Source organism: Patiria miniata, unplaced genomic scaffold (assembly GCF_015706575.1).
Source record: "Patiria miniata isolate m_02_andy unplaced genomic scaffold, ASM1570657v1 HiC_scaffold_14, whole genome shotgun sequence".
Lineage (NCBI taxonomy): Eukaryota > Metazoa > Echinodermata > Asteroidea > Valvatida > Asterinidae > Patiria > Patiria miniata.
In genome coordinates, this window is record NW_024037052.1 from 5327335 (window position 1) to 5350804 (window position 23470).

The 23470-nt window shown below is 43.5% G+C and overlaps 1 protein-coding gene across 3 annotated transcripts; it reads left to right on the plus strand.

Annotated features, from left to right (window-relative positions):
* The first annotated feature begins 4230 nt into the window (after positions 1 to 4230).
* Positions 4231 to 21730, plus strand: LOC119721941 (ankyrin repeat and SOCS box protein 8-like). Of its 3 annotated transcripts, none has more exons than XM_038191899.1 (4): positions 4231 to 4356; positions 16203 to 16390; positions 18323 to 18454; positions 21036 to 21730. In XM_038191899.1, the coding sequence occupies exons 2-4, from the start codon at positions 16292 to 16294 to the stop codon at positions 21675 to 21677; spliced, it is 873 nt and encodes a 290-aa protein (XP_038047827.1). In that variant the 5' UTR covers positions 4231 to 4356; positions 16203 to 16291; the 3' UTR covers positions 21678 to 21730. The 3 variants fall into 3 exon arrangements, with proteins under 3 accessions (XP_038047827.1, XP_038047829.1, XP_038047828.1); XM_038191901.1 differs by lacking the exon at positions 4231 to 4356 and adding an exon at positions 6928 to 6948; XM_038191900.1 differs by lacking the exon at positions 4231 to 4356 and adding an exon at positions 8825 to 8845.
* Positions 21731 to 23470: the final 1740 nt, after the last annotated feature.

The window sequence follows — 23470 nt, forward strand, 5'->3', positions numbered from 1 at the left end:
TTTCAATAATAATCGGAAGTACACGCGTAGCATCTGGTGGAGCATCTGAACTTCTGAAACATCTTTTCAAAATGTTTCGCCTGAAATAAAAAAAAGAAGAAACTAATACAAATTTGATGCAGCCTCAAAAGAGGAAGCAGGTGGGCCGTTTTGGTTTATTGGTGGTTCTCGCGGAATGGATGGAGCAACAACAAAACATGAATCGGTTCTTAAAACAATCAAAATAATAAAAACGGTAAGACGGTTTCGGCTGAAACAAACTGCAGTTGTAATGCTGCCACTCAAAGATTCCGAATAGTGGAATATAAACTATTCTTTCTTCTTAAAAAAATTTTCAAACAGAAAGTGGGTCCTTCAATTTGATGAGACTTTCGATGCATGTTACAACAATTATGTAATCGGCCTGTGATATATACAGGTGCTTAGCTCGATCGTTTTGTCAGTTGAAAATAAACAGTAAACTTCATTCAGTACAGATTGAACAAACTTATGTCATCTAAATACCATTCTTCTTGTGTGGGTAAAAACTCTAAAGGTTAAATTGCCCCGACCCCACCAAAATAAATAAATAAATAAATAGATGAAATTAAACTATATTATATTAATTAAATTTGTATTTCTTTTGGTGTTTACTTAAACCACATTGCACCTGGAATATAGACAAACTACCAAAACGGTATTTGCAGTTATTGCCGTCTTTAATTTTTGAGTCTTTTTTTTATATAAAAGTCTAATCAGAAATATAATCAACCTAAGTACATATGTACGAATGAGAACTTGCCATTTTTTAGTGGTTTTGTAATAAGACGCTTCAACTTATCTGATACATGTATATAATTCCTTATTCAAATTCTGCGTGACTGCTATTGAAGGGGGGAGGGGGAGTCTGTTAAAAAAACTGCACTTATGACAATATTTCTTTAAGATAAACTGAAAGATGCGATTAACCATGCGATTCTCATCTGCAGTACGGTTTAACTATATTTTAATGTAGTTAATAACATTTGATCTTAAAACTTGATCATTTCAAGTTTGACAAACTGTAATGAAAAGGTTTTGACATCCTGATGAGAAATAATGACAAAAATATAGAATATGCTTGTAATATGAAGCGTGAAAGAAGTATTATCTGGCAAGCACTCTTGCGTTTTGTCCTGTTTGCAAGGCGGGGGTACCGAGCTAATCATTGCGTACGAAAAGGTTTCTGGCTGTGTCAATAGAGGGCGCTGTTTCTTATGTTTTTTTCTCATGCAGAATTTTCGGAGTTTTTATCCTAGATTTTCTCTTTCCCAAACAAACTGTGGATCGGGGAACAAAGTTTTTTTTTTAGATATGGTACATCATAGTCTACATGTCTGGAAAGTTTTATAAAATTCGGCGGACCAGATCGCCTATCTCGAAAACTAAAGCGTTTTCAGCCTCTCATCCCACGGACTAAAAAGGCCTGTTGGGTGAACCAAGGGCGAGTTAACATTCTGCTGAGTGTTGATGAAAATAGACAAGCCTATTCACAAGATTATATCCAGTCATCCTAGATCGAAAATTTCGTTTTACAATCAATTTTTTTCCATATGATTTCGAATCCGAGTATAGGCAATGGGTGCTGTGGTCCAATGGTTATAGTGTCGTGCCGTGGTACAAGGGTTCGAATCCCGACGGGGAACATGGTGCTTGTGCTCATGAGCAAGGTACTTTACCATTATTGCTCCGTTCTTCGGGTGGGACGTAAAGCCGTATAGGTCCCGTTTATTGTGTAATGCACGTTAAAGAACCCAGTAACACGTATCGCTAAGAGAGGGGGTTTGCCATAGTATGAAGCCCGGGAAGGGACAGGGTGGATTTTTTTGGGGGAATTTCCTAATTCGTTCGCACGAATTGCTAATTCGTTCGCACGAATTGCTAATTCGTTCGCACGAATTAGTAATTCGTTCGCACGAATTACTATTTCGTTCGCACGAATTACTGGAGTTATTCGTGCGAACAAATTGGTAATTCGTGCGAACGAATTACTGGAGTTTGCTAATTCGTTCCCACGAATTAGTAATTCGTGGGAACGAATTAGTAATTCGTTCGCACGAATTAGTAATTCGTGAGAACGAATTAGTAATTCGTTCCCACGAATTAGTAATTCGTGCGAACGAATTAGTAATTCGTGAGAACGAATTAGTAATTCGTTCCCACGAATTAGTAATTCTTGCGAACGAATTAGCAAACTCCAAAAAAAAATCCACCCTGTCCCTTCCCGGGCTTCATACCCCGGTGTTTCTGACAGTGGCTGCAATATGCGCCGCAGCACCCTGTACACCCTTACAAAGGTGCTACATAATGGGTCTTATTTATTCTCTTAAACTCATTAACTGCAAGCGCCTTGAGTACCTTGTTGGTAGATACGTGCGCTATAAGACTTTGTTATTATTCTGATTATGTTGACTGCATGTAGGAGCTGGTTTTGCTCGATACGCGTACGACGTAAGGACATAATATTTATGTAATATAATATAACTTAAACCACATTTTAAAAACTTCCGACACAATCACTACAAACTACTCAGACACAACTGTCTTCATACGAGACTACAAAACTACATTAATGTACACCGAACAATTGCCTGGGTTAATTTTACCCAAGCAAGGGTGAAACTGCAACTACCCAAAGTTGGGTTATGCTTTACCCAATTCTTTGGGTTAGTAATTTCTGTTAAATTCAACCAAAACTTGTGGTCATACAAACAGAAATTATAACCCAAAGAATCGGATAAAGCATAACCCAATTTTGGGAGAGGTACAGATATCAGCAAGAAAAAAAGCTTGATGGTATCAATGGTCTAATAGTGGCATGGGACGGTGACAAACTGAAACAGGCACAACACATGAGAACCCAGACCTACGACAATACACTGGAGAGCACTGGAGAGCGCTCGACCTATAGCTCAGCGTGGGACGTTTTAACAATGGATGCTGGTACCGTTAGTCCGTGGGACGAGAGGCCGAAAACGCTTTAGTTGGCGAGATACGCGATCTGGTCTGCCGAATTTGTAAAAACTTTCTAGACATGTAGATTATGATGTACCATATCGAAAAAACATTGTTACAGAATACGAACATTATTGATTACTTAGTTCAAGAGTTACAGGTGAAAGAAATTGTTCACCTTTTCAGCTAAAATCGCTTGTAATTTGACACCCGATGACGTCATAATGACAAACTGTGGATCGGGGAACAAAGTTTTTTTCGATAAGGTACACCATAATCTACATGTCACAAGTTTTATAAAATTCGGCAGACCAGATCGCGTATCTCGAAAACTAAAGCGTTTTCGGCCTCTCGTCCCACGGACTAACGGTACCATGCAGCATCCATTGTTAAAACGTCCTACGCTGAGCTATAGGTCGAGTGCTCTCCAGTGCTCTCCAGTGAGAAAAATAAGTTCATTTTTATTTGTGGAGCAAGGTTTTTGCCAGACCCATTCCTGCTATGATAGTGGATGTCTTAAACATTGCCAGGACGTCATATTTGGCGTGTCAGAACTTGAAATCCCAACTAACTTTGTGTTGGTCTACATATACATCTGTATTCTACATTACAGTGCAGTACAATTCTTGCAGGTGAAGCCAGGCCTGACATCATCTGGCAGGCATTATTAAGTTTTTTTCAATGAGGTATTGAAAGAAAATCCATTGTTTATGCCCGTTTCGCATCCAAATGTGTAGAAAAAAGGCAGAAAAACATGTTAGCCTCCATATTGCACGAGAAAACGCATTACAAAATAGTGCTGACTCAGCATGACTCAGCACTTTTAAGCTTGTGGTCTCAGGCAGTTTTTAAATTATAAATAAAGTGTGTATCGTTAGAATAAGTGTGAGTTTCAAACTCATTTCTGTCCCCAAACAGGGCAAAGTCACAGGATTTGGGGGTGTCCGCAAACCAATATATGCTCTGGGAACACGAATACGGATAAACTTAGGACCAACCATATTTTTTCTTGTTTACCCACCCTATCCGGATTTTCACGATGTTGCAAACAAATTTTATGACTATTCATGACCAAAATTCTAGATTTCGTAAAAAATGGCATGACCATAGTCATGAAAAATATATAGCAAATTGCGATTTGGCCCACGCGTACGTCACCGGCACACACCCTGCACTAAATTAATCTAGCGCCCTCTTTCGGAACAGTTCAGCAAATCAACAACAAAAACATTAGTCTGGTTCAATTCCCTGCTGTCCGACGCCCTGACGTCGCGTCGGTCTAGGCCAAGTCAAAATATTTTGGTCTGGAATGAAACTACCAAACCATTTCCCATAGATAATCCAGAGGAACGAAGCATTCGAAGGCATACATACAAACATATGGTAAGCTCGCATAAATGTTGGTCAAAATAATAAATTAGTAAGTTATACTAGGCCTATCGTAGCCCCATAAAATGTGGCCAATAGACCGCTTGCAGACGCGTTCGATAATTGACGCGCGAAGGTGCGCGACGCCATGTTGTGGGACAAAATGTGCATGGATAGATATGCGCTTGACCAACCTCGTCCCCAGTGCTTACTTTATTTCCAACCGCGTTTCCAATAGTAAACCCTGGATAGGAAACTTTCTTCCTGTATCCTGATTGGATACCGCAATTGGCTAGTAATGGATTTTTATCGTGTACTTGGTGCTATATATTCACAACGTGCAGTACGTGTTTTTGCGATCATTCGTCCACGCCTTCTCGAAAATACTAATTTTCTTTCCAATTTGTTCATATTAATATGAAATATGATACTGCATGTTGTCTCGATAAGATCGTAACAGTTTGATTTCAAAAATCGTGTTTTCGTAACTCACGCCGTGCTCGCGCTGCTACGAATTGACTCTGTTTTTACCCCAGACACCGCATACAAAAACAAACGCTAATGTGTAACGCATATCCAGGCACCAGACTGTTCTCATTTGCATACGTGTGCAAAAATCTTGCACATGCAAATGATCCAATACCAGGGTGAGAGAGCAGGTAGTGGTGGGCGCGTACTGCTCGACACCCTGGGGACGAGGTTGGCGCTTGACCCACAACATGGTGTCGCGCGCCTTCGCGCGTCGATTATCGAACGCGTCTGCAAGCGGTCTATTTACTGGACTACCTCTAGCTGGAGTTACCCAGCCCTGAGTTTTATCATTGGGTTGTCTAGTATTATATTAGGGCTGGAGGGAATTTTTCTCGTACACAATGTCGTAACTTGTAGTATAGGCAAATTTTTTTGGAAAATGTTCAATTTTGTCCCCGTTACACACTAATTGCAACTGCAACTCACCCCAAACTTGCCTGGAATAACCATTACACAGGTCCTTGAAAGTTGAAGTAAAAAACGATCCACGATGAAGATTCAGCCTACAATTGCAGTGAAAACAGGAGGAATAACCGCTAACTTGACAACCTTGCTGGATTGGCCAGGACCGCAATTGGTTTGTGCACAAAAAAAATTGTGTACAATGAATGGCGGTCGATTAACAGGCACAGAGAGCGATCGCTGTCAACTACTCGTTTTTGCCGGCTGCGCTGGCTGTTGGCGCATGACGTCACGCGGAAGCGTAACACCCGATGACTGTTTCATGCACTAATATAAGGTTTACCACTCGCATCACAGCTTTGGTACTGGAACCCCAACCAATAGTGCATGAAACAGTCATCGGGTCATACGCTTCCGCGTGACGTCATGCGCCAACAGCCAGCGCAGCCGGCAAAACCGAGTAGTTGACAGCGATCGCTCTCTGTGCCTGTTAATCGACCGCCATTCATTGTACACAATTTTTTTTGTGCACAAACCAATTGCGGTCCTGGCCAATCCAGCAAGGTTGTCAAGTTAGCGGTTATTCCTCCTGTTTTCACTGCAATTGTAGGCTGAATCTTCATCGTGGATCGTTTTTTACTTCAAGGACCTGTGTAATGGTTATTCCAGGCAAGTTTGGGGTGAGTTGCAGTTGCAATTAGTGTGTAACGGGGACAAAATTGAACATTTTCCAAAAAAATTTGCCTATACTACAAGTTACGAGAAAAATTCCCTCCAGCCCTAATAGACAACCCAATGATAAAACTCAGGGCTGGGTAACTCCAGCTAGACTACCTCCGTAAATAAAGGCCACAGCCTAGCTCTACTGAGTGGAGCGTTGAATTACGGGTACCCCTCCATACAAACGCTCCACCAATTTGCCATACTTTGGTGACGGCGTCACAGTAGCATAGTCACAAACCCACGCGAGGACAAAAAGACCCCCCAAAAAACCGGTAAAGAGAATACAAATGAGAGAGACAGTTACCCTGGATTGATTTACACACTCATGACATTCCATCAGACCCCTTACATTGTTCCCAAACAGCGAAAATTTAGAAGAAAAACAGAAAAATAGTCTGAAAATTTACAGCTCAATGTGTTCGCCGTGAGGCTCAATCCTTGCACTGGTTTGCCGAATGAGGGCGTCTGACGTGACGTCACCGTCGTTGCTCGATCGAAGAAAAACAAGTCGCGCTTTATCAACGACTGTTTCGTGTAATAATACGTGCTCTGATCCGCGCCGTACGACAGTATGGGCTTTGAACACACGCAAGGTGGAGACGGCTGAAACGTATTTTGATAACAATGGGATTTTCATTTGTCAGTATACTATTAGCAATAGCATGGAGGAAGGAATTAGTAGTTCTTTGATACAATTTTTATGTGGGTATCTGTCGTCATTAATTTGTTTTTAATCTAGAACGTGTACGCTTCAGCCGTCTCCACCTTGCGTGTGTTCAAAGCCCATACTGTCGTACGGCGCGGATCGGAGCACGTATTATTACACGAAACAGTCGTTGATAAAGCGCGACTTGTTTTTCTTCGATCGAGCAACGACGGTGACGTCACGTCAGACGCCCTCATTCGGCAAACCAGTGCAAGGATTGAACCTCACGGCGAACACATTGAGCTGTAAGTTTTCAGACTATTTTGCTGTTTTTCTTCAAAATTTTCGCTGTTTGGGAACAATGTAAGTGGTCTGATGGAATGTCATGAATGTGTAGATCAATCCAGGGTAACTGTCTCTCTCATTTGTAGGCCTATTCTCTTTACCGGTTTTTTGGGGGGTCTTTTTGTCCTCGCGTGGGTTTGTGACTATGCTACTGTGACGCCGTCACCAAAGTATGGCAAATCGGTGGAGCGTTTGTATGGAGGGGTACCCGTAATTCTTCTCTTTACCAGTTTTTTGGGGGGTCTTTTTGTCCTCGCGTGGGTTTGTGACTATGCTACTGTGACGCCGTCACCAAAGTATGGCAAATCGGTGGAGCATTTATATGGAGGGGTACCCGTAATTCAACGCTCCACTCAGTAGAGCTAGCCACAGCCCTAGTCCTAGCTTGAGTATAAACTCTAGCCCCACTACTAGTGTGGCCGCGGTATGCTGCGCTGAACCTCTGCATACCGCGGCCACACTAGTGGGGCTAGAGTAGCTTGAGTAACTCCAGCTGACATGTTCCATATTCATTCACATGTAACGCTGGAGGCAAAACCTGTTCGTTAGAATGTGGTAGCAAGAGACCCTAAAAAAATGGCCTCTCAAAAATTGTTCATTTTCACCTCTGATATCCCACCCCAGAGTTCATTTACATACCTCATACATTCAGCAGTCAGTAGCCCCACTAGTGTGGCCGCGGTATATGCTGCGCTAAACCTCTGGCCACACACCGTGGTACCGCGCACTACTGAGGGCGTTTTTCATAAAAATTAAGGCCAGTTTCTTACATACGGTTGTATTCTATGATGTCCCATCAAGGTCTGGTGATGGCAGCCATTTTGAATGTGACAAGAGATGACCTCAAGCTGTGACGTCGCGTTTATGCAAATTGCTTGTCGAGCGAGGGCGCGAGTTGCAAATGCGACGGCTGTTTCCTGTGCCGTGGATCCTGAATAGAGATCAGTGGACGTGGCCCCCATCATCCCAGACGATAAATGCATGGTCATGGTACAGGAAACAGCCGTCGCATTTGCAACTCGCGCCCTCGCTCGACAAGCAATTTGCATAAACGCGACGTCACAGCTTGAGGTCATCTCTTGTCACATTCAAAATGGCTGCCATCACCAGACGTTTCACGAGTGCATATGGGCTCCAGAAAGATTCAAGAATATCTCGGAAAATTGAACACCATTACACCTAAGCATCCCAGAAGTGATAGATGGGACATCATAGAATACAACCATATGTAAGAAACTGGCCGTAATTTTTATGAAAACGCCCTCAGTAGTGCACGGCACCACAGTGTGTGGCCAGAGGTTCAGCGCAGCATACCGCGGCCACACTAGTGGGGCTATTACGAAGCCTAATGTATGATCGACTTGAAACAGACCACAAAAAAAAAGTGAAAAATCTTGACGATTTCGGTGGCTTGTCCGTAAAAATACGCCAGTTCCAACGGCTGTCTTCCATTTTTTTTTACTAATTATGTAAATGTATGCATCACGTGATGACATCAAAAAAAATCTGCGTGCGCGATGTATGTGGGTACCACACCACTTTCAGGCGCCGCAAGTGAGTTCAATTTTTGTCTGGTGCGTTGCCGTGGAGGGCATTCTCATTGTCTTGCTTTTCGCGACAACGCACCAGACGAAAATTGAACTCACTTGCGGCGCCTGAAAGCGGTGTGGTAATTTTTTGATGTCATCACGTGATGCATACATTTACATAATTAGTAAAACAAAATGGAAGACAGCCGTTGGAACTGGCGTATTTTTACGGACAAGCCACCGAAATCGTCAAGATTTTTCACTTTTTTTTGTGTGGTCTGTTTCAAGTCGATTATTAGGCTTCGTAAATGACTGCTGAATGTATGAGGTATGTAAATGAACTCTGGGGTGGGGATATTAGAGGTGAAAATGAACAATTTTTGAGAGGCCATTTTTTTAGGGTCTCTTGCTACTACATTCTAACGAACAGGTTATGCCTCCAGCGTTACATGTGAATGAATATGGAGCATGTCAGCTGGAGTTACTCAAACTAGGGCTAGAGTAACTCCAGCTGACATGCTCATATTCATTCACATGTAGCGCTGGAGACATAACCTATTCGTTAGAGAGTGGTAGCTGGAGTTACCCAGCCCTAAATTTTATCATTGGGTTGTCATTTAGGGCTGGAGGAAGCTTTTCACGCGAACCAGCAGAGTTGGCAGGTCCCAAAAAAAATTCGAAAATGTGCAATTTTGTTCCTGTTACACACTAATACCTAGACCCGTGAACGTGGCTTGTAAACTACGCCACGCTGTTGTGTATTTTCGAACCTGGCGAAATGTCCCTCTGACTCCCTCCGTTAACACACATTGGACGTTTTTTTGCCCATGTAATAAGTACTCACATATGAAGCTGTCTTGAAATCTGTTTGTACGTCAAAACTTCCATTTGAAGAAATTTGAGGAAAATTCTGGCCCCGGTTCATGAAGTCCTGCTAGCTGCCGTTTTCTCCCAACTGACGCATGCGCATTGCGTTTTATTGTGCCGTCCTGTTTCGTATGATTCGACGGCTGTTTACTGTCGCAGCTAAAAGAGACATCGTTTTAGACAAGTTTCAAGTCCTTTCCTCTCTCACCGCACCGCACGCGGGTGCACACGGACACGAGATGAACCGAGCAGCCAATCGTCTGTGGGTTTTTTTTCGGGGTTGCGACATGAACCAGCCGTCAATCTGTCCAAGCGACAGGAAGCAGACGGGTAGCTCAGAGGGCTCCGATAATTTTGCACGCAAATGACCCGGGTACTCGTCCGGGGTCATTTGTCAGGGTCACTTGTCAGGTTAAAATCTAATTTCTACACGTTCGTATGGGTCTTTATTGATGGCAAATTTCGTCGAAATTACACAGCCTGAACAATCGGACGGGGAAAATTTAGATTTCTAGGTGAGTACTCAACACCCATACGGAATTATGTATGTCGGATCGATTTCGCTAGGTTCAAAAATACACAACAGCGTGGCGTTGTATACAACGCCACGTTCACGGGTCTAACCCAAACCTTGCCTGGAATAACCATTACACAGGTCCTTGAAGTAGAAAACGATCCATGATGAAGATTCAGCCTAAGAACCCCGCAAAATCGTTTTCAGCACAAAACACTAATTAAGTACAAAAACGTCCATCAAAATGCAGACATTTCCCACAGAACCGCTGCACAGTTTGCCCCCAAACTCCGTACTACACCTCATGACATACTCACGTAATATGCGCAGAACAAACATCGCTGGATTTTGTCGTTTTTTTGGCCAAAATGATGAAAAATATGCCCTTTCCGCACTGAGCCAACCTGACACTTGAAACGTGCATGCATATGATCCAGCGATGATTTTCGGTTCGCTCGGAGCGCGCCGCGGGGGGTATGGTACAAGCGAAATGATAGTATGCGCATGCGTACAAGTGCAAGTACCGTACCCCCCACGGCGCGCTCCGAGCGAACCGAAAATCATCGATCACTGGATCATATGCGTGCACGTTTTAAGTGTCAGGTTGGCTCAGTGCGGAAAGGGCATATTTTGCATCATTTTGGCCAAAAAAACAACAAAATCCAGCGATGTTTGTTCTGCGCATATTACGTGAGTATGTCATGAGGTGTAGTACGGAGTTTAGGGGCAAACTGTGCAGCGGTTCTGTGGGAAATGTCTGCATTTTGATGGACATTTTTGTACTTAATTAGTGTTTTGTGCTGAAAACGATTTTGCGGGGTTCTTAATCTATGAGGCTCATAGTTCTAGGAGTAGATTCAGCCTACAATTGCAGTGAAAAAATGAGGCATAAACCGACAACCGTGCGGTCATGGCGAGGCCCACAATTGGATTTGTGCACAGTGCGTTTACAAGTTCGTTCTTGCCGGCTGCGCTGGCTGATGGCGCATGACGTCACTAATGCCGAAGCGGAATACCCGACGCCTGTTGAGGTTTACCACTCGCATCATAGCTGCGATACTGGACGGCAACCAAAGTTTGCCGGTTATCGTGCATGAAACAGTCGTCGGGTAAACCGCCTCCGCGTGACGTCATGCGCCATCAGCCCGCGCAGCCGGCAAGAATGAACTGGTAAACGCTCTGTGCACAATTGCGAGCCTCGCCATGACCACACGGTTGTCGGTTTATGCCTCGTTTTTTTCACTGCAATTGTAGGCTGAATCTTCATCGTGGATCGTTTTTTACTTCAAGGACCTGTGTAATGGTTATACCAGGCAAGGTTTGGGTGAGTTCCAGTTGAAATTTGTGTGTAACAGGGACAAATTTCAATTTTTTTTGGGACCTGCCAACTCTGCTGGTTCGCGTGAAAAGCTTCCTCCAGCCCTAAATGACAACCCAATGATAACAATTTAGGGCTGGGTAACTCCAGCTAAGAGTGTGGTAGCAAGAGACCCTAAAAAAAGGGCCTCTACAAAAATGTTCCATTTTCACCTCTCCCACCCCAGATTCCATGGACATACCTCACACCATTCAGCAGTCATTCACGAAGCTAATGATCGACTTGAAACAGAACCAAAAAAAAAATGTGTAAATTGTTGACGATTTTGGCGGCTTGTCCATAAAAACCGTCCAGTTCCAACAGCTGTTGTCTATCTTGTTTACTTAATTATGCAAATGAATGCATCACGTGATGATTATCGGAAAAAAATTGCGCGATGTATGTGGGTACCACACCGCTTTCAAGCGCCGGGTTCAATTTTCGTCTGGTGCATTGTCTTGCTTTCCACGACTGCTTTTCACGACAACGCACCAGACGAAAATTGAACTACTAGCGGCGCTTGAAAGCGGTGTGGTACCCACATACATCGCGCAAATTTTTTCCGATAATCATCACGTGATGCATTCATTTGCATAATTAAGTAAACAAGATGGACGACAGCCGTTGGAACTGGACGGTTTTATGGACAAGCCGCCGAAATCGTCCCGAAAGTGGTGTGGTACCACACCGCTTTCAAGCGCCGCTAGTAGTTCAATTTTCGTCTGGTGGTTGTCGTGAAAAGCAGTCGTGGAAAGCAAGACAATGCACTAGACGAAAATACAACCCGGCGCTTGAAAGCGGTGTGGTACCCACATACATCGCGCAATTTTTTTCCCGATAATCATCACGTGATGCATTCATTTGCATAATTAAGTAAACAAGATGGACGACAGCCGTTGGAACTGGACGGTTTTTATGGACCAGCCGCAGAAATCGTCAACAATTTTCACATTTTTTTTTTTGGTTCTGTTTCAAGCCGATCATTAGCTTCGTGAATGACTGCTGAATGGTGTGAGGTATGTCCATGGAATCTGGGGTGGGATTATAGAGGTGAAAATGGACCATTTTTGTAGAGGCCCTTTTTTTAGGGTCTCTTGCTACCACTCTCTAACGAATAGGTTATGTCTCCAGCGCTACATGTGAATGAATATGGAGCATGTCAGCTGGAGTTACTCAAGCTATCCTAGTCCCATAAATGTGACTGAAATACTGGACTACCTCCGTATATCAGTCACAGAGCCACGTACGGCCTGTGAGCGGAGCGTCCCGTTGATAGGGGAGCCGAAAATTAATTAAAGATCAAAATTATTTTGTCAGCAGAAAATCAACCCAGCTATAATATGACTGCTAAATAGCACAAAATCGTTAAATTTGGTACCTTCAGAGGTCTAGTTATCCAAAAATCATGGTAATTCGTCAAAGAATGCAGACAGTTTTGAGCAAGCATGGCGTCGCTGATATGTTTCCCGGCCACCCTAATAATAGCCAAGAGGCCAAAAGGTACCCCTTGAACTATGGGTATTACTTGTAATACCCATAGGTAGGCATATCAATGCGAACATGCTGTATACTACACGAATATCAATCAACCTGCCAGCATGTTGTCCTGTGAGTTTTGGAGTGACCGCAGTATATTTGTACCCCAAGACCTATGCCCAGTACTTCTTGACATACTCACGTTCAAACCGCTAACAAGTATGAGGGTTGAATTGATCCCGATGGTGCAAAACATGATGAAAACGGTCCCCGTTCCGTACCGAAGCTACAGCTTGAGTTTTAACGTGCACGCGAAGCGTTGTTGGCGTGACCACAGACACTGTCTTTATAGTGCATATCGCGGGCGGCGTCAGACGAGCCAATCACGAGACCACGTGGTAAACGCCGCTAATAATTTGGGAACGCACTTACGATCCAGACATGAGGAGTGCCCGGAGCGTCAGTGCGATACCAAATTATCCGCATCTTTAATTAATTTTCGGCTCCCCTAGCAACGGGACGCTCCGCTCACAGGCCGTACGTGGCTCTGTGACTGATATACGGAGGTAGTCCAGTATTTCAGTCACATTTATGGGACTACATAAATGTTAGCTTGAGTAACTCCAGCTGACATGCTCATAATCATTCACATGTAACGCTGGAGACATAACTAGGGAGTTAGAGTGTGGTAGCAAGAGACCCTTCCAGAATGGCCTCCCAAAAATTGTCCTTTTTCACCTCTAATATCCCACCCCAGATTTCATTTACATACCTCTAGTCCCACTAACTGGGGCGCTAGAACTCCTTTTTTGACATTTGGGATGTTGGTCTGTCGTACTAGCGTCCCACTACGGAAGTATTGTCAATGTTACAATTTCAAAGTTCACCACAAAAATCATGCAAAATACTTGCCAAAATACCTTTGAAAGCACCTACTGGCATTTCCACATGTCAAAGACGAAGTAATGGGGCTTCAATGATACTCACAAATATTTTTTGGGTTGAAAATCCGTGAAATTCAACCACTTTTGAACAGACATCATACAGCGATCATTCAAAAACGTTATGGCTTTTATCTACAAACGCATTGTCTATGGTAGTATGGACGTACATCATGTACACATACAAACACGCACGTGAAACAGGGGCCGGGACACGACCACGACCAGTGCTGAAAAACAAACTCCGAATGTAGATCGGGGGATGCGCCTACGACTGTATTCTTGTACCGCGCCTTGTCATGAAACAGTCGTAGGCGCATCCCCCGATGGCACTGGTCGTGGTCGTGTCCCGGCCCCTGCTTCACTAGTACGATGCTAGTACGACAGACCAACATGTCAAAAAGGGAGTTCTAGCGCCCCAGTTAGTGGGACCTACCGGTACATACCTCATACCTTCAGCAGTCATTCACGAAGCTAATGATCGACTTGAAACAGACCACACAAAAAAACAAATGTGAAAAATCTTGACGATTTCGGTGGCTTGTCCGTAAAAAAACGTCCAGTTCCAACGGCTGTCGTCCATTTTGTTGGTTAATTATGTAAAGTTATGCATGCATCATGTGATGACATCGAAAAAATCTACGCGCAAGTGGGTTTAGTTTTCGTCTGGTTCCTTGTCGCTGAAAGCAAGACAACGAGAATGCTTTCCACGACAAGACACCAGACGAAAATTGAATTCACTTGCGGCACCAGAAAGCGGTGTGGTACCCACATACATCGTGCGCGCGCAGATTTTTTTTTGATGTCATCACGTGATGCATGCATTTACATAATTAACCAACAAAATGGACGACAGCCATTGAAACTGGACATTTTTTTACGGACAAGCCACAGAAATCGTCAAGATTTTTCACATTTGTTTTTTTGTGTGGTCTGTTTCAAGTCAATCAGTAGCTTTGTGAATGACTGTTGAATGTATGAGGTATGTAAATGAAATCTGGGGTGGGATATTAGAGGTGAAAAAGGACAATTTTTGGGAGGCCATTTTGGAAGGGTCTCTTGCTACCACACTCTAGCTCCCTAGTTATGTCTCCAGCGCTACATGTGAATGATTATGAGCATGTCAGCTGGAGTTACTCAAGCTACATAAATGTGGCTAATTTACTGGACTACCTCCGTAAATAAAGGCCAACTTCCATTATGTACAAAAACATGTCGAACTTTGTCAAATTTTGATTTTCACATTTAGGCTTAGTGTGTAGTCTATTTTTGCTTTAGAAGCATACTCACCCTCTTTATACGCTAATCAGAAAGTGCTGCCTTTTTCAGATGTCTTTTCAGATGTGAAATTTCCAGATTCGTTTGCACACGAATGAAAATCAAAATTTGACAAAGTTCAACATGTTTTTTGTACATGGTGGAAGTGTGGCCTTTATTTACGGAGGTAGTCCAGTAAATAAATTGGCCACATTTATGGGGCTAGGCCTATCGTACACATTACCTGTTGTAAAGCCAGACGTAGCCCAGGTTGGACGACGTCTTCATTGCATTACGGGTATAAATTCTACTAGTCCCATAAATGTGACGGAAATACTGGACTACGGAGGTAGTTCAGTACTTCCGTCACATTTATGGGACTAAAATTCTACCACCGTAGCGAAAAAATTATAGCACATTTTTTTCCATATTTTTACATGACGAAGGAAGCTGAAATTTCGCTTACATATTCCTTGTGTCCAGAATTGTGCCTGCGCTTGGTTTAGAAAAGGCAAATATATGTACGCGGGTGGCATGTTTACCGAAAATAAACCGCAAGTTGAAGTTCTACACTTTCATTGAAAACATTTTCAGGAGGAACTCCCCGCGTGAGGACGTACATGCGCGTGCCGTTTGCTGCTGCTTGCTGGCGTGGCCGCAGCGTGCTAGGTGTGCATGCACGCGCGTGCATAATCTTCACACGGGGAGTTCGTACTGAAAATGTTTTCAACGAAAGCGTGAGATTGCGGTTTATTTTCGGTAAACACGCTGCCCGCGGACATATTTGCCATTCCTAAACCCAGCGCAGGTACAATTCTGGACACAAGGAATATGTAAGCGAAATCCTTTAAGCCTCATATAGTTAGTGCAGCAGAAGTGCATCAAACAATCGTCGGGTGTGCGCCACGCCATGCAGTTGGCAAGACAGTGTGACTGGTGCAGATATTTCCAGCCTCCCTCATTGCGTGTTTATCACAAAACCTTTGCATGTTAACACGTTATCTGACGCGAACTTTTTAACTTTAAACAAGTTGAATTCACAATTTAGAGAGTGAGTCCGTCAGTAAGTCAGGTACAAAGACTATCGCAAAATGAAGTAAATACACATCTGGCACAACACTGAAAAAATCCCGAAGCAAACAAGTTGGTGCAGTGTTTGAAGTGTATGCGTTGCCAAGGTTACTATTCAGATACAGAAGTAGCATTAAGACTTATACACAGGGTTCCAGCATCGAATTTATAGACTAATACCTTGTGGATTTTTTTTTTAAAGCCTTTGCTTGGAGCTGATGGGTATCTTGCCAAACAGTGTGTAATTTGAGGTGTGCATAGAAGTTTCCCCCTTGTGCTTTGGAGTCTGTGATGACGACTACATGGTATCGTCTAGCAATGGCACAGAACCAGTACGCCCTGTCTGAACGCCTCATCCGTGCCATTAGCGGCTGGACCATGAACCCACAGGTACAGTAACATACTCAATTTAGAGCATTTTACCAAGCCTTACTCTGCATGTACATGTACCGGTACATGTAGTCAGAGCCTTCCACTGCCAAATAGTCTTGGCCCAAGATTGGCTTTGCATGTTGTTTCCCAAGCCCTGGCCTGTTTGTCACAGTGGGGCCTTGTTGGCACCCTCATCAACAAACACCATGCATGTATGTTTTTGTACACTTCTGCCAGTGTCACATCCCAGGTCTTCCGTGGCCTGCCTCGTGGTCTTGGACCCACTATTTCAAAGTTCCATGCCTTCTTCAACCAATGGTTTTCTTCCCTTCTTGCTATATGTCCAAACCATCTCAGTCTGCCTTGCCTGATCTCATCTGTTATCTTCATCAGACCCTTGGATTGCCGGAGGTCTTCACTCCTCCTTTTCTCATGCAGGGAGGTCTTTCATATCCATCTCACCATCCTCATCTCTGTCCGCTCCAACCGCACCATAGGTCGTGCATATCTGTTATGCACGCGGCGTACACTTTGCCTTTTACTTTTGGCGGTGGTGCTCTGGAGGTCAGGAAGGGGGCCAACTCACAAAATTATTTCCAACCACTTCGTATCCTTGCTGTTGCTGCAGCCGCCACCCCTCCCCCAGCATCTATCATATCACCTAGATAGCAAAACCTGCTCCCAGATTCATAGTCCTCACCACGTAGCCTCAGATATTCCCCATTACCGATAATGCTTCTTTGTGGCAAAGCACCCCAGTACCTCTTGCACACAAACACTGCAGGCTCCTGGTGATTCCGCTACATACACACTCAACTACATAATACTACATGAGAACCACCCCTCAGGGAAGCTTTGCTTTAGCTCCAAAAAAATATGTTTACACTACCTTTGCTTTCATCACGAAATCATAAACCCCAAAACATTCAAATTTTATACTCCATAACAGTGGATCCATAAACGCAAGCCCATCCCTGGATTATTCCAACTTACAGCTTGAGAAATTCCTGAGTTCTACCATTTGTGCATAGAGACATTTTGTATGAAGCAGCTCTTATTGTTATCATTAGGACTGCATCTATTCTTTTTAGCATACAATTATAGCATTGTTTAATGATGTAAATCCGTTATCAGACATTGATTTCTAGCTATACAGAGGCAAGAGGCAGACTTGTATTTGAGTCACCAAGGCGACCAAGCATCGAGGCAGAGTCTGAGTCACCTCTCCGAGTCAAGCAGGTCGAGTCCGAGTCTGAGTTACAAAGGTTGAGTCCGAGTCTGAGTCACGAGTCACAAAGGTTGAGTCGCAGTCCGAGTCACGAGTCACAAATGTCGAGTCCGAGTCACGAGTCACCTTTAATATTATATTGGAAATAAATTTTGAGGTACTGCTAAAACTTCACCGTGTATTGTTTCCATTTTTTTCACACCCTTTCTCTAATTTAATTAATGAACTGGAAATTCATGAAAATCGTGTCAAATAAGGCAAGACACCAGTGTCTGGAAAGGATAATCTTGTACCAAACAGTCAAGCTTGCATTGACGCAATATCAAGTGTTTCGATACATTGATTTCCCAAATCAATATATCAGAAACAAGCCAGCCGCACGCGCTGTGTATGTACAGTACTCACATGTAGGGTTTCTTCTGCACCACACAGACTGTATCGCTTGCTCAGGAGAGGATCGTCTTCAAAATAATTTGTAATGGCATTGTTGAAAAAAAAATAAGTGATTTGTGGTCATTTTGGTCGAGTCCCGAGTCACGCAGGTCGAGTACGAGTACGAGTCATTTGTCATTGTGACTGGAGTCCGAGTCCAAGTCACAGAAAATGGGACTCAAGTCTGACTCCAGTCCGAGTCGGAGTCCCGAGTTGTACAAGTCTGGCAAGAGGAATCAAAATCTATCATTTGTGTCTGTTCACTATCTGTTGTTTCTTTGCAATCATAGGATACAGTTGAAAGCTTAATTGCTGAGGGAGCAGACATCAATCGAACACATGGAACCCTACTGCCACTTCACTGTGCGTGCATGTCAAGGGACAGTGAGTGCGTTAAATTGCTGCTAAAGAGTGGTGCTGAGGTACGTATGTTGTCTACTCCCCTCGGTCCCACCCCTACCTCCTCAACTCCACTCACTTGACCAGAGATTGTGCCTCTACCATTCTCAGCATCTTCATGAAGCCATAACAGTGTGCAAAACCAGTATCACAGGCCAAATGATAGGCTGCATCCGATTCCTTGACCACAGCTTGCAGTTACACGCACATCCATGGGAGGTGATTCAGCTGCTTCCATATGTGCATGTGTAAATGCTGGCTGTAGCCACAGGCCCGGATAACCCAATAGGCACAGTAGGCACTGTGCCTAGGACCTACACAAATTTTGGGGGGCCTTCAAAAAATTGGGGGGCCTACAAAAATACCGCAGTGTGCCATAAAACACATAATAGGCCTACCCACACCACACCCACGCACACAGAAAAGTTTTTTTTAAAGTTCTAGGGTCTCTGTCAGAATTTTCGATTTCACCAACTGACGCTAATGTAGACATACGTGTACATGAAGGCTATACAATTTATGTGTAAAGGATAATCGTTCTGAAGCACGGTGCCAACTGCCAACCATGGACGTTGATCGGTTGGGGGCGGGGGACATGTCTTTCCCCCAATTCTTTTCTTCCCTGAATAAATTAGTGTAGTCTACACTTGATTCTAAGCTCAGAATAGCCGATTCAATGACTCCAAACTCGAAAATGATGTTTAAATGATGATATTTTGCTAAAACCTTGCCAGTAGTCAGAAATTGCCTCACATCCCACCACAGACTGAGCGTCTAGAAACCATTTTTTTCCCGGGGCCCTAAGCGGGCCTTGAACCCCACGCCGTTTAAGCTTTGCATTCAAATAAGTTCTCATCAGGATACACATGTTTGTACCGAACCCCCCCCCCCCCCCCCCTTTGAGAAGCGATTGACGCCCTTTGGTGCCAACATGCTTTTAGAGCTAGGACCTATATACCAGTTTGGCCTGGCTTGATTTGTATAGTGCCTTGAATTTGGTGTCGGTGGCTAGGGCAGAGTAGGGCCTACGGAACACTGGTGCCCAGGGCCTGCGAAACACTTAATCCGGGTCTGTGTAGCCAAGGTACTTGATGCAACCATATTCCTTTAGGGTTGTCCATTTTCAAACAATTTAGTATTAAATTATTCTAAACTGCATTTGATATACATTCAAATATCCGAAACTCCTCAGTCAAGTATACACATGCTAATTGTAACTGCATGCCGTATCTGTCAAAGTGCACACAAGGTGCACTGCTTTTACTTTGCTTGCAGCTGTCAGTGTTGTGGGTGCAGCACTGGGTTGAAGTATTTTATAAATTGCTCAGTGGCTTTAACCTGCTTAAGTGATTGAAGCAATAAACCGCCGTCAACAAATAAGTTAATGCCAACAAAAAGTGGCATCTCACATTGAACGCAGCAACTTTACATTTAGAATAACATCACAGTCATGTGTCTACATGCATAGCTTTTTATCTTTCAAATATGCAAACCACCGTGGGGTCCTAGTAGCCAGATACTCAAAAAGTGCTAGCGCCGCTACAACTTCAGAAATGAGCCTCGTGCCGCAGAGTTATATCTCCTTCCGTTTTGTACTCCTTCCGTTTTTGTAATCCCGAAATAGAGATCTCTTATTCAAATAGAGTGTCGTTGATTTTAAATGTGTTCTATATTTAGATTGATGTCAATTTGTGTTCTAACTCAACTTATGTCACATTTTATTACATTAGTTGTGCAACATTTCTCGTTGTTCAACATTTCATTTATGACACATTTCATGAAAGTTTCACAGTGCATACTTCTAAGTTCGCAACTTACGCAACATATTATGGCGTTTCTTGCACAGCTATTTTAGATGGCGTAAGTTATGGAGTAGCAGCTTAAAATTGACTATTTTACTTTGTCATGGAGACTGTCACTACTTAACTTATCAAGGTTGAAACAAAAAACCCACAGTATTGTTTTTGAAGTTAATAGATTGCTGTTTTACATGTGACAAACTTTTTAGAGTTGCCGCACGATTCTGAAAGATGGCGGGCAGAGGTGATTCAATGACTGTTTTGTGCCAGAACAGATATCATACACTGATGTTGTAAAATGATCTAAAACGTTGCACAGCTACACCAAGTTTTGTAAATTTGATCAAAAGTTATTTGCAGCTGTGCAACAAATATGTTGCTTAGATCCTACGTATGGTGTGAACCAACTCACTGTTTCTTGAAATCGCCTGCTGCATTAGTTAAACATGGATGTGTTAAAGTGAGTTTGTTTCTGCATTCAATAGGGGACGTTGAACAATAGAGGACAATAGGGTCCCCAATTCCCGAGAGATCCCCAATTTGGATTTGTGTACAAAACATATGGGAGGTCTTCCTAAAAAGTACAAACAAAAGAGGGACAATAGGGGGTCCCTGATTGCAGGCAAATACACACTTGGGTGTACAGTGTGTATACATGTCATTGAAACATTAGCAAATTTTAGTTAGTTACTTTAGTTTTCAAATAAATCACATGGCTGATTTCTGAAAATGTTTTTTGGTAGTTTTGCTTTGTTGTTTGATTAAACTAGTGGATGCTTTTGTCTTGGATTGTTTCTTTTTTAAGGTCAATCGTGTTGATGGCTATGAACGCACTGCTATACACTACGCTGCAGAGAAGGACCCTGCATGTTTGTGTGTACTTTTAGAGAACGGCGCTGAGATCAATTGCCGGGATGGAAACTATGACACCCCGCTGCACTGGGCCTGCTTCCGTAATAATGTGGAGTGCGCAAAGTTACTCCTGGAGCACAATGCTTTGGTCGACGCGCTGGACTTCAATCACGACACCCCACTCAGTTGGGCCTCACTGAAGGGCAATCTGGAATGCATGATGTTACTGCTGGAGTACGGTGCTGAGACACACACTACCAACTGCAACGGCTTGTCACCGCTCCACCGCGCCTGCAGTATGTTTGCCCTGGGCCTGAGCGGGGAGCGAGACCGTCAGTGCTTGAACATCCTATCCCAGGCCACTGGACAGATTGACCTCAGGGATCACAAGGGTGAGTTCCCACGTGTCATCAATGATGATTCTGAACTCAAGGCCATCATAACGGGTATCTGCTGCTCACCTAGGCTCCTCCGTCAGCTGTGTCGTTATAAGATTCGTCAATCATTGATAGGTGGTAACAGACAGAAACTGATGGGGCAGCTACCCCTTCCAGCTCCTCTGCAAAGATACCTTCTGTTTCAGAATGGTGAATGATTTTTATGGCTAGTATAGTCTCAGCAGGCAAAATAAAAGCCCTAATTTTTTAACAATGCTAAAAGTACAATGTAGGTATAACCCACTTTTCAAAAGCTCATATATCCACACTTGTATTCGAGTCACCAAACATTGAGTCCCAGTTTGAGTCACCTCTCCCGAGTCTGAGGCCGAGTTCCGAGTTAAGAGTCACAAAGTTCAAGTCCGAGTAATTCGTAATCAAGACTTGAGTCCGAGTCTGAGTCAAGGAAAATGGGACTCGAGTCACAAGTTGTACGAGTCTACATATATCCAACTCCAATTCAGGTCATAGTGTCCCTATTGGATGACTGTGTATCCACCCCCTGAGAATTAAGGGATTGGGTACACTTTGTTTAAAATCAGTTGTACGTGTTCTACATAACCCCCGAGGACCGACACACAAAGGGAGAGCAACAGATCCATCAGTCCACGGGCGTTGGATCTTTTGTTCAAAAAGGGCCTCTGTAGTAAGTTTGTGTGCTTTGTCTATGGGAGAGTGTTAAAGGGAAACACAAAACATTGTCCTCGGGAGTATAGTAAAACACGACTGTATGCACCTACCTGCATGTATGTGCCAAAGGTGATCATATCAGTGCACACACTTTACATGTCCTTCACATGCTGGATGTCATGAGTAGTTCACACAGCACCAGCTACAAATCCTGTATGGTGACCACTTGCAAATTTTATACTTGAAATGTTACTCTTTTCTATTATCTGGTAATGAAACCAAGGATTCCTCAAAAGCGCCCTCGGCACTAGCAGCTTTAGCTCACAAGCCTGAAGAAACTATGGGCTCCATGCGCGAACAAAAGAGGGCGCCCTTTTACCTAGCAGCGACGTCCCACGGGCGGGACATTTCGCTGGTTGACGCGCACCATTCCTTGTGTGTGACGCACGTACACCAGGGGATTCAGTTGTACTATGTACACGCAGTGCTAGTGGTGGCCACGCGTCGCTGCAAAATTGCAGTCAGGCAAGATGGCGTCGGTCGGTCACCCCCAACTTTACTTTCTTTGTCGGTGAGGGGGTACTTGTTAACGGAGCGGATAGAGAGGAGACGATGAGAAGAAATGACCGTTCTAGAGGTGGGAGGAAAACCCCAGAAGAATATTTTGGGGGAAACCCACGGAATCAGGTAGGGACTGAAAATCCAATCCACATATTGGCCCATGAGACATTAGAACCCGGGTCACAGCGGTGGAAGGCAAGGGAAGTACCGCTACGCCAACCTGACTCGCCATCACAAAATCACTTTTGTTTGGAAAGAGTGTGCACACAGTATGCTTGATGGTCCCAAAAAGGCAGACAGTGAGAGCTACATAGTATGTCTACGTCTAATCATGCTAATTGAATTGCATTTCCCTCCTCCCCCAGTTCCGTTCGTCATTAGATTGTAAGTGGATATTTTCCCTGCAAAATTTGTGCGTATTTGCTACAATTGGATATTTTGTCTGGTTATTGGTTCTGTGGTTCATGTACTATACAAATTTTGAGGAATGCTTAAACCCCGGCAGGTTCAAACACTGCTCCAGTCAATTTCTTTGTTCAGCTTAAAACATTTTTAAACTCTGTAACTTCAGTTTGTGCTCATCAACCCAGTGTTTTATAGATTTTTTTTCAAATATAAATATAGGCTTCTCTTATCTTTAAAATCTGTTGCTTTTAATTCTTAATTTTTTAAACAATATTTTAGGAAGGTAGAGACGAGGCATTGCTACATGTACTTTACATGTGACTTAATGCTCCTTGAAAAAGAATGAAACGCTTTT